Source organism: Anguilla rostrata, chromosome 15, assembly GCF_018555375.3.
Source record: "Anguilla rostrata isolate EN2019 chromosome 15, ASM1855537v3, whole genome shotgun sequence".
NCBI classification, from domain to species: domain Eukaryota; kingdom Metazoa; phylum Chordata; class Actinopteri; order Anguilliformes; family Anguillidae; genus Anguilla; species Anguilla rostrata.
In genome coordinates, this window is record NC_057947.1 from 33048116 (window position 1) to 33062709 (window position 14594).

The window sequence follows — 14594 nt, forward strand, 5'->3', positions numbered from 1 at the left end:
TAGTCATTTGGAAGCTGAGAGTGACACTGATTGGACCAAACACTGACTCCAATAGAGCTTTAATAGGCTGACACAGACACACGTCACCTGCGTGGTTTCCACCCCGAGGATTCTTCCACTGTATGTATGCACACGTTCCAAACGCGCACACAGAGACACATAAACACATTCACATGCACCACACACCCATCGAAATGTACATAACACACTCACATGCACCACACACCCATCAAACACAGAACCGGTTCTCAGTGTAATATAGGTCTGTCATGATGTGCAAGAGCAGAATTTAATGTATGAATGTGAACTTTGCAATGGTACTACCGATGTATACACTATATATTTATATACATATAACACTCTTACAAGTGATACTTGTCACAGGAAAAAAGGTTTATTGAAAAATAAAGTTCTATCCTGCTTATTCATCAAGAGCAGTGCCAGCAAATCTTTTCTTTCTTGTCACTCGAGTGGAAATTTTTTACAAAGCTGTTTGAGTTACTGCATTTTTTTTACCCACTTCCACACTCTGCTACAGGGAACATGAAACAAACAATTTTCAACAAATTACATGGACAGAAACCTTAGGTTGATGCCACTGAAAACATTAGCAAAATTAGCGCATGAAAGTTTTCTTCCTGTCATCCTACAGTTTGAATAAAAATAATTTCCCCCCCCCCCGAAACTAATGTTTGAGTAATGCAGTGAGGCATGACAAACTACAAATTAAAATCCTTTTCAAAACTTTAGTGCCTAAACTGTCAAAACTGTCAAACCCAAGTAAGCCATGAGATGGAGATTTGATCTCTTGTTTATCCTTTCCCAGAACAGGAAGTGAACACACTAACTGCGTTTACGAAACAGCAAACATTTAAATATGAGTAGGTACTGAACTCCTGTGGCCACTTCGTGACCATTAAACAAATATTTTCACAATCACTGCTGCTAAATTAATTGGTCTTGATCACTTGTCTAAAAAATTATAATTTTTTTTTTAATCAAACCCTTCAGATGTTTGAGGACCAGTTGCCTATAATTTCCCAGGCAGTATGTTCTTCATGGATAGATAAATTAAGCAGGTCTACTAACCATTAAAAAGGCACATCTTGTACTTAGAAATGGTAGCTTGGCTGCTGAATAATTCTCATATTTACAAACATTACAATCAAGAACTATAAAACTCAAAGAGTAGACACTCTACAGGATATGGGCTCCATATTTACACATGTGCAAATGAATTTGCTTTTTACAAATGAGTAGCAGAACACAGACATGAGGTTGTTGCTGGCATTGAGAATAAAGTGGAGTGTGCAGGTGTGTCCCGTTTGTCCACTGACAGCTGCAGAGAAGACACTGATGAAAGCAACTGCAGTATCAGGGCAGCTACTGTACCACAACGGTTCCTTTTTGGTCACAAGATGGATCCAGGAGTTTTCGTCAAAGTCACAAAAGATTTCGAGGCGTGCTCAATACCACGCAAGACGTCAACAACGCTTTTAAAATGTTCTGAATGTACTGTAAAGCCAGATTAGTTGAACGTTGTTTACTTGCAAGTTAAAATTAACACGAATGGCCACCTGTACTTCCAATACATTTAAAAAAAAAATAGATGGAATAGAATTGTATTTGAAATCCAGTAATGCTCCAATACCATTCCTGCACTGATGATCGGTGTGGCGTGAAAATAGCAGTCAAGGGTTTTCCAGCAAACCAGACATTTAAGTTGTTTAAAATTCCTACGATTCAGGGAATGTCATGGGAACCGAATACTGTGAGCTGTGTAGTTAGTCACACTGCATGATGGCATGCAAGGGCACCTGCTGCTGTCTGGCTTCATAAAATGGCACATTGGTGCCCTCCTCTAATGCCAAATGAGAATGTTCACTTTTTGTATGCTGTCCTCTGCAGGCACTTCAGTTCAGTGAAATTTAGCAGCCTCACTGTGAATGCTGGACTCATTCTTTAACCCTGTGAGACCCAGACATCGATGTATTTTCAAGCCTATGTTGTGTGTTCTCTAGATATTTTCAGCAACCGCTGAACGTGTTTCACTTCAAGTGTTGCTAAAATATAGGGCCTGGGAAATGTTGTTCTAGACTGAATGGCAAATAAATTTTGTTTTTAGAATGCCTGAGGGTATCTCAGGGTTAAGAGTACTCCACATCTCTCACCACAGACACTGACCCGATCTTCTCTGGACAAACTAGTCCACCTGCCACACCTCACTTGAATATACATTTTTATAAACATTTACATTATTTTTAAATAACCTTTTCTTAAAAAAAAAAAAGAAGTAAATCTCCCTTCTGTTTCATAAATTAAAAAAGAACACAAATGCACCATTTCTTTCAGAAAACTGCAACACAAATAAAGATCTGTATACAAAATAAATTAAAAAAGAATTAAAACTTCATATGAACAATATACATTGTTGTTAAATTTGTTATGCTTCAACAAATATGTTAACATAGTGCATTTTATTCACAACATTTAGACTATCTTTAAAGTGTTTGATTTAATTCTGCAGGCAAAATGAGAGAATAATAATGCAAATGATTGCTAAAACAACCGATTAGTGATCCAATCAATATATCCTAGTCTTCACACTCTGTACATAACTATCACACACATCCATACATGTGCTAGCATTTTGCACTTCTATATTTATTAATATACTTATTCACTCATATAAATAAATATAGATACACATGTCTATATGTATAAATATTCCAAATCTATAAATTCTAATCGTGCTATTTTATTAACAGATACTGCGGCAAAAGCCAATAACGTGTGCAACATCTGTTGGAGTCAGTTTCTTTTTTTTTTTACTTCTTACATCTCTCCTTGAATTTAGAACAAATGGCCTTTCGCCTGTAGATTTTCCTTTGCACCGTATCTGTTTCACTTACAATCAAACTTCCAGGTGCAGTGCTCACTGCTGTGGGAATCTGCGCTGGGGTTCATTACAGTGCAGTATACTAGCAATTAACTTCAGGAATGGAACATAACATTGAAATCAGATCCTTCGGATACAAAACCCCAAATAAAGCATCTTGACCTTTAAAAGACGTATACCCTTTTTTTTCCCATAATGCCCCATTGTGTCTGACTGGCCGTGACCGGCTAAATGTGGAGGAGGGGGACGATTGGACAGTGCTTGACCTTTCCAACCGCCAAGCTCTTCTGACTGAGATGACGACAGAGTGTGAAGATGGCCACAATGACTGCGTACAGTTTGTCATATAAAGTGAATTCTACTTCTGGGTGTAAAAAAAAACAAACAAAAAAAAACAACTATTCTTCCGTCTTCTGTCCTCTTACCTGTTGCTGGCAATAAAAGGCAGCACTGTAGATTAGACGGTGTAGAAGAGAATCGGGGTGCACCCAAATTCGCTGCCATTCTTCGCTGGGCCAGCCTCCGATCTGTGTAGACTCCCGCACAACGTGCTAGTGCAAACACGGATGTACAAATGTTCGGACGTCAGGTGGGTGGGAGCAGTCCACAGTGGCGCGGGCATCCGGGCGGGCTTCCCTAAACCTGTCCTGTCACCTGGGGGATCGGTCCCACTGTGGGATGTGGTCTATGGGATGAGGGACACGAGAACAGGCTGGGTTTGGAAATTTGCGCTGCAGCACCACTGCCAGCATGCAGGGGGCGCCAGAGCCATTCAGACTCCTCGCCACGCTCGTTGGTTTGGAGTCCCGCCACCTTTATACACAGCTTAGCTGTGAGGTACACACCGCGCCTCCTCCTCTCTGTTTCCAAACAGCTCCTCCCAACCCCCGCCCGCCATTCATTTTAAAACAGGCCCCGTCTTCAGAACTGCCCGCTCCAAAAAAAAAAAAAAAAAGCAAACATTCCACGAGGTCTGCCCCCCCCCCTCCAAAAAATAAATAAATAACGGCGGTTTCTCCCCACAGACCCGACCTGCTCCCAGTGCGCGTGAGTTTGGGGCTAGTGGGGGCTAGCGGGGGCTAGCGGGGCTAGCGGGGCTAGCGGGGGCTAGCGGTGATAAAACCGCCGAGCTCTGGCGGTTTCGGCTCGTCCAACACGCGCCTCTCCTGGCTCGGGGCGGGGGGGCGGGGCGGGGCGGGGAGGAGTCCAGGCGGGAGGAGCGGGGAGCAGGCCGCTATAGGCAGCCCTTGCACAGCGCCACCTGGCCCTTCATGTAGTCCCTGCAGGGGCAGACGCGCTGCAGGGACGGGTGCGCGCCCGCGCAGCTGAAGAGCAGCAGGTCCGCCTGGAACACGCAGTGCCCGCGCGCCGCGCCCACCGCCGGCACCACCGTGTCGCTCGACGACTCCGCCGTGCGGCACTCCACCCCGAACCTGCGCCCAACGAGAGGGGGGTGGGGCCAGGGAGGGGACAGGGCGGGGTCAGGGAGGGGACAAGGCGAGGGTCAGGGTGGGGCCAGGGAGGGGACAGGGTGGGCAGGGAGGGGACAGGGTGGGGCCAGGGAGGGGACAGGGGGGGACAGGGTGGGACAGGAGGGGACAGGGTGGGGCCAGGGAGGGGACAGGGAGGGGACAGGGTGGACAAGATGAATATGAGACAAAAGTATTATTGTGTTAGATTTCACCATTTTTACAAAGACACTTACATACAACATGTGAAAGACGGTGGGTACTAAGATTTAAGATTTTAAAAATGAAAAGCCACATTAAGAAACCTAAAGCAACCATTTTTACAGCAAGCCATCAATCAAAACAAACTTTATTCAGCCTATGAATCGGTCTATTTTCTGGGTCCTCAAAATGCACAGCGCTTATGTGTGTCTGTGTGTGTGTGTGCGTGTGTGTGCATAGTCACGCACCTGGCCAGGTCTTTGTCCTTGTTGAGGTGCTGGAAGAAAGAGGGCTCACAGATCAGCTGCTCTTCCTGGCACACCTGCTTGCAGGACTTCCCCGGCTCAGCCAGCTTCACCTGGAGCGCGCTCAGTGGGGGCCACATCACCTGGCCGTGGCAGAAGTCCTGAGAGAGAGGGAGAGAGAGGGATGATGTCACACATCCTTTGGAACACTGAGAAGCCAAAGGTCCTCGGTGTTCCTCAACACAGTACGTCCGTGCTTTCACAAACAATGCACATTTTTGTGATGATGCACATCAGGCATGTTCAGCGCTGTAGCCGACTTTCAATAGACCTAATAACAGCGCCCCCTGCTGGATGCAAATGCTGGTTCAACAGCAGAGATTAAACGATCATCACAGGATCACAGGCCCGAGACAATTGATCCAGTCAGGGAATCGACAGCTCGGAAGCCTCCGGAAATCGAAGGCTGGGATTTGAAAGGTGTGGGAACCGTCTCAGCTGAAGTCCGGAAGGCAGCGGGCGAGAGACGAGGATACACGTGATCCAATCTGCGCTGTACTCACATTGGGAGATGAGAGAAGGGGTACTGTCATAGGCTGGGGTTCTAAAACTCGGGTCTGGGGTACCTCAGGGGTCACAATAGAGAACCAGAGGGTTTTCAGCAAAATGGAAAATATTTTCCCTTTTAAAATATTATTTTAATAAAATATATGTAAAATATTTTCATGCTGGGATAGGCTCAAGCACCCCCTCATGACCCTGCCCAGGATAAGCAGGTATAGAATGGGAAAAAAATATAAACTGTCAGTTGAGCTGAAAAATAAACAAAAAAAAAGCAGCACAGCAGCCGTATAAGGTTTGAAAGTTAAGATGGTGCAGCTGGACGGAAGCGTACCTGGTTCTCGATGAAAGCGTTGACCCTCTGCAGCATCCCCTCACAGGTGAACTCGTAAGGCAGGTAGGGCTCAATCTGTGGGAGGGACCACAGGTGAGTCACGTGTACACACAGAGAGACAGAGAGAGAGGTCCAGGTGCTCCCTTATAAAACACTCACTTAAAATGATTTTTTTTAAAGTTTTTTTTTTTTAAGTTTAAAATAACACTGGTCTTTTCATCAGTTCAAATAACGCAGACCAGTGAAATGCTCTTTGTGTCCTCTGCGGAGTCAGCATGGCAGGATTAAAGGATGTTTGGCTCTCTGGGAGCTGCAGGCTGCAGTACGATCTCACGGACACAGGCCTCGCTGAACACTGCCATTGTTTCAGCAGCGTGACAGAACACAAGCCTTGCCCTCACTGCTTGACTCCCGGCCCAGAGGAGCAACATGACACCGCCATTATACTCCTCTCTCTCTTCTTCTCTCACACAGGAACCTCTCCTGGGTGCTTACTGTTTATCTTTGTAAAATATAGAGTCCCATGCACATTCAGGCTGTCAGCGTAGGCAAATGTCTCGCGTAAATATGCACCGCACAGCTGTGAAATCAATACTGGTGTGTAAGGCAGCGACGAGGAGTGAACGACAGCGCCACCTTCTGGCCGAGGATGGATCTGACGGCTCTGTCCACTTCTGCGGCGTTGTCGATGTTGACGGTCCACACGTGAGGCTGGCCGATGTACACCTCAGCGTAGGGGTGCTGGGAGGTCAGCTAGGGGAGAGAGGGAAATGTAAAATTCTCTGTATTGTATATATATTTCCTTGAAGAAGCATGTTGCTATTATTTGGTTCAACAAACAGCAACATAGAAGTTGATTTAAATAACTGAAAATCTGTATTTTGAAATCTTGATCTTGTGGTATCTGGATCAGAATTATCCTTTCTGAAAATGTTCTGGGGAGAAAAAATCAGTAGGATCAGCCTGATCCCGAATTGCCAAAAGGGGTGATTTCATTTTCTGGACAACTGGTGATCCAGATTTAAAAGTTTTGGAAGAACAGGGCCCTGATAATGAAAAATAAAGCATCAGCAGCTGCATTTCCTTCATTGGCTCTTGCTCCGTGATACACAATCCCCGGGGTCAGAGGTTAAACGTGGAAGATGAGCTCACCTCTCTGAGCGTGGGCTTCCCTTTGAAGAAGTCGGTGTTCTTGCTGCTTTTCGGGGGGGTGAACTTGGGGTTGAGGAAGGCGCAGCCGTTGGCGATGGCCTCCAGTGGGGCGGGCCCTTCGTACGGGAAGGACAGTCCCACGAACAGCTGCGGGGCGAGAGAGCAGAAGATCCGTCACGCCTCGCTTCTGCTGCGGGGGCGGTGGGGGTGTGGGGGGGGGGGGTCAGGGGGCGGGGACGCCGCACCTCCCGTTCCCTTGACAACCAAAGGCGTGCGGGCCAGAGCTCGCCCCCTTCAGCTGCGGTTCAGCTTTTACTGTTTCCTGCTTCACTTACCCAAAAAAAGGGGAAAAAGGGGATGGGGGGAATGTTTGTAAAGAAACCCACATGTTTCTGGGTTTGGGTCAAATGCACGAAGGAGGTCTGGCTCACTGTGAGACTACGGCTGTGTACACAGAACAGACTTCCACACACACCAGACCAGTACTGACAGGGAGAGCATGGATGTGTACACAGAACAAACTTCCACACACACCAGACCAGTACTGACAGGGAGAGAGCATGGATGTGTACACAGAACAGACTTCCACACACACCAGACCAGTACTGACAGGGAGAGCATGGATGTGTACACAGGACAGGCCTCCACACACACCAGACCAGTACTGACAGGGAGAGAGCATGGATGTGTACACAGAACAGACTTCCACACACACCAGACCAGTACTGACAGGGAGAGCATGGATGTGTACACAGGACAGGCCGCTACACACACCAGAGTAGTACTGACAGGGAGAGCATGGATGTGTACACAGGACAGGCCTCCACACACACCAGACCAGTACTGACAGGGAGAGAGCATGGATGTGTACACAGAACAGGCCGCTACACACACCAGACCAGTACTGACTGAGAGAGAGCATGGATGTGTACACAGAACAGGCTGCTACACACACCAGACCAGTACTGACTGGGAGAGAGCATGGATGTGTACACAGAACAAACTTCCACACACACCAGACCAGTACTGACTGAGAGAGAGCATGGATGTGTACACAGAACAGACTTCCACACACACCAGACCAGTACTGACGGGGAGAGAGCATGGAGTGGCAGCCCATGGATCAAATGTGGATCATGGATAAAAAGACTGCATGTCCCTCCATTCCCAATACAATTTAGCACAGTTAACCTTACCTCAGCTTTCAAAATAACACAGGGATGCACTTGTTTTAAATCATGATGGACACTGCATAATGTTGGCATTCACTACATTTTTTTATCTGCATGAATACCTGTTTTATTTACTATTCCTATTTTATTTGTAGCTGCACCTGCAACATTGCTACTTCTTGGCCAGGTGACTGAATTTGTTATCAATAGAATTTACCTCATCAAATTAAGAATGCATAAATAAATCCACAGTGCATGCAGCGTGAAGCTGTTATACAGCATCACATTCAGCCTTGACACAGGCCTCCATTAAACAGAATAATATAACGCCAGCAGTGTATAACCTGTAAGAATGGTTCAAGGCCAGTGGACCTGCACTTAGCAGTGTTCAGCGAGGCTTTCATCAGGTGCATTTTCAACCACAAGTAATTATCCCCCGGGATAACGCTCTGAGAAAGTTGGATGGACATGTTTTCAGTTCTATTACATTGCATTATTCTATTACGGCATAGGCTTTTGTACTCCAAAAGCACACGGTAATTAAAATGAACACATTACACAGACGAACACTGAGAAATAAATCATCACAAAGGAAACTCTTTTGTTCACAATAGGCTGGGGAGACCATGACCGATTCAACTAGACGCGAGAAGTTAACCTCTGAAAAGCGTACAAACACAGGTACCACCTCACTCACTGAGCGTGCCCCAATCACCACTTCCTCTGGGTCTCTGAAAACAACATGTAAATACATCACTCTGATAGAGATGCCTGATTTGGCTGGCACAGTGGCCACAGCGTGGGAAAGATGAGGTGGGCAGCGTAGAATAATGGGTAAGGAGCTGGTCTTGTAACCTGAAGGTCACAGGTTTGATTCTCAGGTAGGAGGTACACTGCTGTTGCAAGGCACTTAACCTGCATTGCTCCAGTATATTTCCAGCTGTATATATAGATGCTATGTAAAAAAAAGAAAAAAAGAAAAAGCTGTGTAAGAATGTCTGTAAAGTAAGACAGAGGACCCGCAGCAGCTGCTTTGAGCTCTGTGCTCAGCTGAGGCCAGCTCCCCCCTGCATCCCCCCCCCCCCAACATTAGTCACATTCCACACTGTTACAGCATAAGCAGGAATTATCCACAGGCTTATCCTACAGGCAAGTGGCACCAGATCAGTACCGAGCCATCCCCTGTGTGGACCCGATCTGCTGTTGGGAATGAATTTACTTATTCATAGAAATCAATAATTTATGACAATTATAATTGAACGATTGCAAATGCTGATTGCTGAAACGGAAATGTTTTTCTTGCTTACCTACATGGTTGAATGTAAACGTGACGCCATAACTGTGAGGTGAAAATATTTCCATCTGTATAATTTCCATTTTAATAGCTTTTTGTATAATTCTATTTAAATACAATGCTGGTGCATATACAAGCTGGTCTATATGTTGTACATACACAAGCAAACATTGCTAGTCTGTCATCTCTGGGAACCAGCTCACGGCTGCTCTTCCTGCATCCTGGCAGCAGGAGGCAGCAGAGGCCCATTCCTGGCTGCAGCTCACATTCTTGGGAAATATGTGCTATGCGTAGGTCTCTCCAGTGTAACACCAGAAATGGGTGAGAGCACCACTGTGATTGGTGTACGGCCATGTGAGAGACTGTCACCGAGCGCAGGTGGCTAACGGGGTGGCACTGCCCCTGACAATGACCCTTACCCTGTGACCCAGGCAAAAAATCAAAAAGAGAACTAGTAGGGCAGTGTAGTATAATGGGTAGACCCTGGTTGTGACTCACAGATTGATTCCAGTAGGACACTCCGTTACCATGAGCAGTACTAACAGCATTGCTTCAGTACGTATCACAGCTGTATAAATGGATGCAAATGCTATGTAAAAAAAAAAAAAAGTTGTGTTCGTTGCTGTGGATAAGTGCGTCTACTAAATGGCTGTAATGTAAAGTAACATAACCTAGAACACAGACAATTCACACAGTGCTGCTTGAATTGCTTTCTAAACTTCTTGGGGATCAACAAAAAAAAAGCAACCTCACAAAATGTCTTGCATGAAAAGTTTGATTTACTGAAGTGCTTTACAGCCTAGCGAATGACTAGTGGGACAGTTTTGTCGTGGTGAATACAAAAATGATAAAAATGATTTTAAAAAATCACAAGTTGCTGAGCTGAATAAGTTACTGTATGTAATGTATGATGGCTGCAGAGCACACACAGATAGCAGAGACGAGAGGTACCGCAAGGCCACCAGTTGGTCCAAGCTCGATTCCTCAGAGGTGCTGCAGTTCACCAAGAAGGTCGACAGCCTTTTTCCTTAAGCCAAATGTCAAACATCCCTAAAATATCCCCACTGACTGGGGGTCAATCATCATTACTGATCAACTGCCCTTTTTCTTAAGCCAAATGTCAAACATCCCTAAAATCTCCCCACTGACTGGGGGTCAATCATCATAACTGATCAACTGCCTTTTTCTTAAGCCAAATGTCAAACATCCCAAAAATATCCCCACTGACTGGGGGTCAATCATCATAACTGGTCACCGAGCGCTAAATAAGTACAGACAATGAGTGACATCGATGTTTGCAAGCGGCACTCCCACTTTAAATTCAGCACGATTCATTTAGAACCGTGGACACAAGGCACAGTATTTTGAAGTGCTGTGCGGGGATGTTAGCTTTTGTTTGAAGCAGTGGGAAGTAAATAAAAAATGAGAGCAGTTGCATAACATTAATGTTTAAGTAAATAATGAGTGTTCAGAATAAAATAGTTTGTAGCAGGGGTACACAAAAAAAGAAAGTCAAGGTTCTAAAATGTGGTTAAATCCGATCACAGATAAATGCGCTGAATTTGGCAACACACTTCAAGCATGTCTTCATATGCTAATAATGTGTTTCGCACTGCCGGATACAAATGGTCACATAATTTTCCAGATCAATCTTAAATCCTTCCCGATGCCGTACACAACCTGCAGTGTATCAGAAATCTTTCACATCGATCACAATGTATTTTCCTTGAGGAACAAATAGAATTCCTAAAACATAATTGTCTGTCCGATCGGTTGATTCATCCGTGGTTACAGACACATTGTTAGTTGTTTGATAAGTTCTTTAAAGCTGATTTTGTGTAAAGCAGTGATCTGCCACATGTACTTCTACTGAAGCTGTCTAGCTGACGGACTTGTCCCACTGTTTATCACATGCTTGATTAAAAACGCATGTTTGGATCATTCAGTTTTTCTAATGCAGCGTTTGCGCTCAGGAAAACATCTGTTAAATCCTGAATGGCATCCAGCCACCAATCAAGGCCGTCTCTTCCCCAGCTGACAGATGATTCCACCTCGGTGATCTAATACCTTAACTGTTTGTTTTATTTTTTTCATTTTTGATTTTAATGTGTGCTTACATTGTGAAACATGGATACTGTGCACGTTTGCACAGACAGACACTGTTTCTGCAGTGTGTGCATTTGATGTGAATATCCACGTTCACTATCCTTCCTTTCACTCTCTCCATATTAGTTCAACTAATTGTTTTTAAAATCATCACAATTAGCCACTTGTATAATCAGCCACTTGACTGTGCTGTTCGAGTGCGCACAGGGACCCCTGGAGGATAACAATTGAAGTGTAAGGTTAAATCCTTCCGGGCCGTGTGGATACAGACAAACTGGTGGCCCGAGTGTGCTCATAATACCCCCAGAGCCTGTAATAACCACACAAAATACCCCAGAGCCTGCTCATAACTACACAAAATACCCCAGAGCCTGCTCATAATGACACAAAATACCCCCAAATACCCCCAGAGCCTGTAATAACCACACAAAATACCCCAGAGCCTGCTCATAACTACACAAAATACCCCAGAGCCTGCTCAGAACCACACAAAATACCCCAGAGCCTGCTCATAATGACACAAAATACCCCCAGAGCCTGTCATAACCACACAAAATACCCCCAGAGCCTGTAATAACCACACAAAATACCCCAGAGCCTGCTCATAACTACACAAAATACCCCAGAGCCTGCTCAGAACCACACAAAATACCCCAGAGCCTGCTCATAACCACACAAAATACCCCAGAGCCTGCTCAGAACCACACAAAATACCCCAGAGCCTGCTCATAACCACACAAAATACCCCAGAGCCTGCTCAGAACCACACAAAATACCCCAGAGCCTGCTCATAACCACACAAAATACCCCCAGAGCCTGTAATAACCACACAAAATACCCCAGAGCCTGCTCATAACCACACAAAATACCCCAGAGCCTGCTCATAACCACACAAAATACCCCAGAGCCTGCTCATAACCACACAAAATACCCCAGAGCCTGCTCATAACCACACAAAATACCCCAGAGCCTGCTCATAACCACAAAATACCCCAGAGCCTGCTCAATAACCACACAAATACCCCAGAGCCTGCTCATAACCACACAAAATACCCCAGAGCCTGCTAAACACACAAATACCCCAGAGCCTGTAATAACCACACAAAATACCCCAGAGCCTGCTCATAACCACACAAAATACCCCCAGAGCCTGCTCATAACCACACAAAATACCCCAGAGCCTGCTCATAACCACACAAAATACCCCAGAGCCTGCTCATAACCACACAAAATACCCCAGAGCCTGTAATAACCACACAAAATACCCCAGAGCCTGCTCATAACCACACAAAATACCCCAGAGCCTGTAATAACCACACAAAATACCCCCAGAGCCTGTAATAACCACACAAAATACCCCAGAGCCTGCTCATAACCACACAAAATACCCCCAGAGCCTGTACCACTGGCTAACCTCCCCATGCGGTGCTTCACAGCGAGATGTTCCTGTTGCTCCCCCCCCCCCGACCCCCTATCCCGTTACGTCCCCAGCGGCCGAGCGGAATCTGGCCCTTTCAGTCCGAGGGAAGCGGCTTTCAGAGGGGGGGGGGACGAGCGCGACCGCGGGAGCAGCTGTGTCGTGTGCGACGGGGCGCACGGGGTCCCCCAAAACACGCGGTGTCACCCGGTGCCTCTTTTACTACACCGCAAGACCGCGGCTAAGCTTGCACAGAGCGGAGGCCGTGAAAGACCTTTCAATACAGTATGTGGCCTTGCAGGGGTCGCTGGATGGCGATGGAGGAGGAACCCTAACCGACTGAACCCTCCCATTCCCTGGGCAATCACCTTTCACATTGTCCTATCGCGCTACTGGCTACAGTCAGCACTGGTATTTGATCCAAGGCCATGAGGCTCATCCAGACAAAATATTTTTTACATTTTGCTAGAGCTTCCCACAGCCTCCTTCACAAAGTCTCAGGACCAAAATTTTGGAACCTTTGGTCTGGGACAAGCACTCCATCACCAGTAACTCAAAAGCTGAAGTCGGCGTACAAGCACATCTGAAAAATAATTGCACTGGGTCCCAGGGCGTGAAGTTGACTGACATATCTGACAAAGACCTGCAGGTTGAATCGATGCTTGAGACATCAACCTGCAAACTGCCCAGCGTTTACTATGGTGTGTGGGTATTTCAAACATTTTTAAAGTATTTAGCTGGAGCGTAAACACAGTTAATTGAGAGAAAATGCTAATTCCCTGCATGCATCTTGTTCCTTGGGTAAAAGAGTCAAAAACTACAGCCCCCAGCATCCATTTCACCGGAGCGCAGTTCGTCGCATTCCGTATGCTGTTCCCTGCAGACCCTGGTGAATTTGCATATTTTTTGCGCAGACCTTTGATGTGCTGCTCATTAGAATAAGAGAAACTGTGATGGAAAGAAGAGTCAGTTAAATATGAACACTGCCTTTCTCACCTCGCAGCACAGTATGTTTTCTATAAGCGTATGGAGCCCTAAAAAAATAAAGAAAATGGCACCCTTGACCGAGATAGCTGAAAAGTTTGTAATAGACTATAAAACGAAAAGTTTTGTTCTATTATTATACTGTTAAAATGTTTTTAGTAGGCTATAAAATAAAATAAAAACACAGGTAATGGCCTATATTGTTTGCACAAAATCATATAGCAATTAAATTCCTTTAAATACAAAACAAATGTTCAGAGCAAAGCTTTTTTTTTTTAAAAACAAGTAATGTTTTTATTTCCCAAAAAGATATGGGTCAGGTCTTTGACCATTCTTCCATAAAGATATTTTTACCATAAAATCATCCCAAACATACCTGAAGATCAATCAAAAGTGGGTTAACTGGTCATTTCAGTCTCCTTAACCGATTCTTTGTGGTTTGAACTGAACAGGCCAGTCCACAAATGCAGATAAAGGATCTGAAGGATTACGAAAGAAGCTGTATGAAATAAAAAATTTGAATCCCTCTAATATTTTATCCAATCTCGTAAAAAAAACTACAGGAAACCACTCAGTAGTGTTATCCTTGTGGCTGGAAGGCATAAAAATACTAAAAACAGGGGCACACATGAAAGAAAAGGTTTACTTGTCAGAAAAAAAACTTTTAACCTTGGCATGAAAGAATATAATTTTCCCACTTTTTGAGCGTACAATATAGCTCATTACCCGTGTGGTGCATTTTATAGACTTTCAATATTAC

General features: G+C 45.1%; 1 protein-coding gene across 1 annotated transcript in view; it reads right to left on the reverse strand.

The window, feature by feature from the left end:
- Nucleotides 1-372: 372 nt before the first annotated feature.
- Nucleotides 373-14594, reverse strand: part of mgat5 (alpha-1,6-mannosylglycoprotein 6-beta-N-acetylglucosaminyltransferase) — a 108277-nt gene continuing 94055 nt past the window's right edge. The window contains exons 14-18 of the mRNA XM_064310002.1: nt 6862-7008; nt 6346-6462; nt 5710-5784; nt 4818-4975; nt 373-4332 (exon numbers count right to left, since the gene is read on the reverse strand). Of these exons, the coding sequence (XP_064166072.1) occupies nt 4134-4332; nt 4818-4975; nt 5710-5784; nt 6346-6462; nt 6862-7008 (696 nt within the window). The 3' untranslated portion in view covers nt 373-4133. The remainder of the gene's footprint in view (nt 4333-4817; nt 4976-5709; nt 5785-6345; nt 6463-6861; nt 7009-14594) is intronic.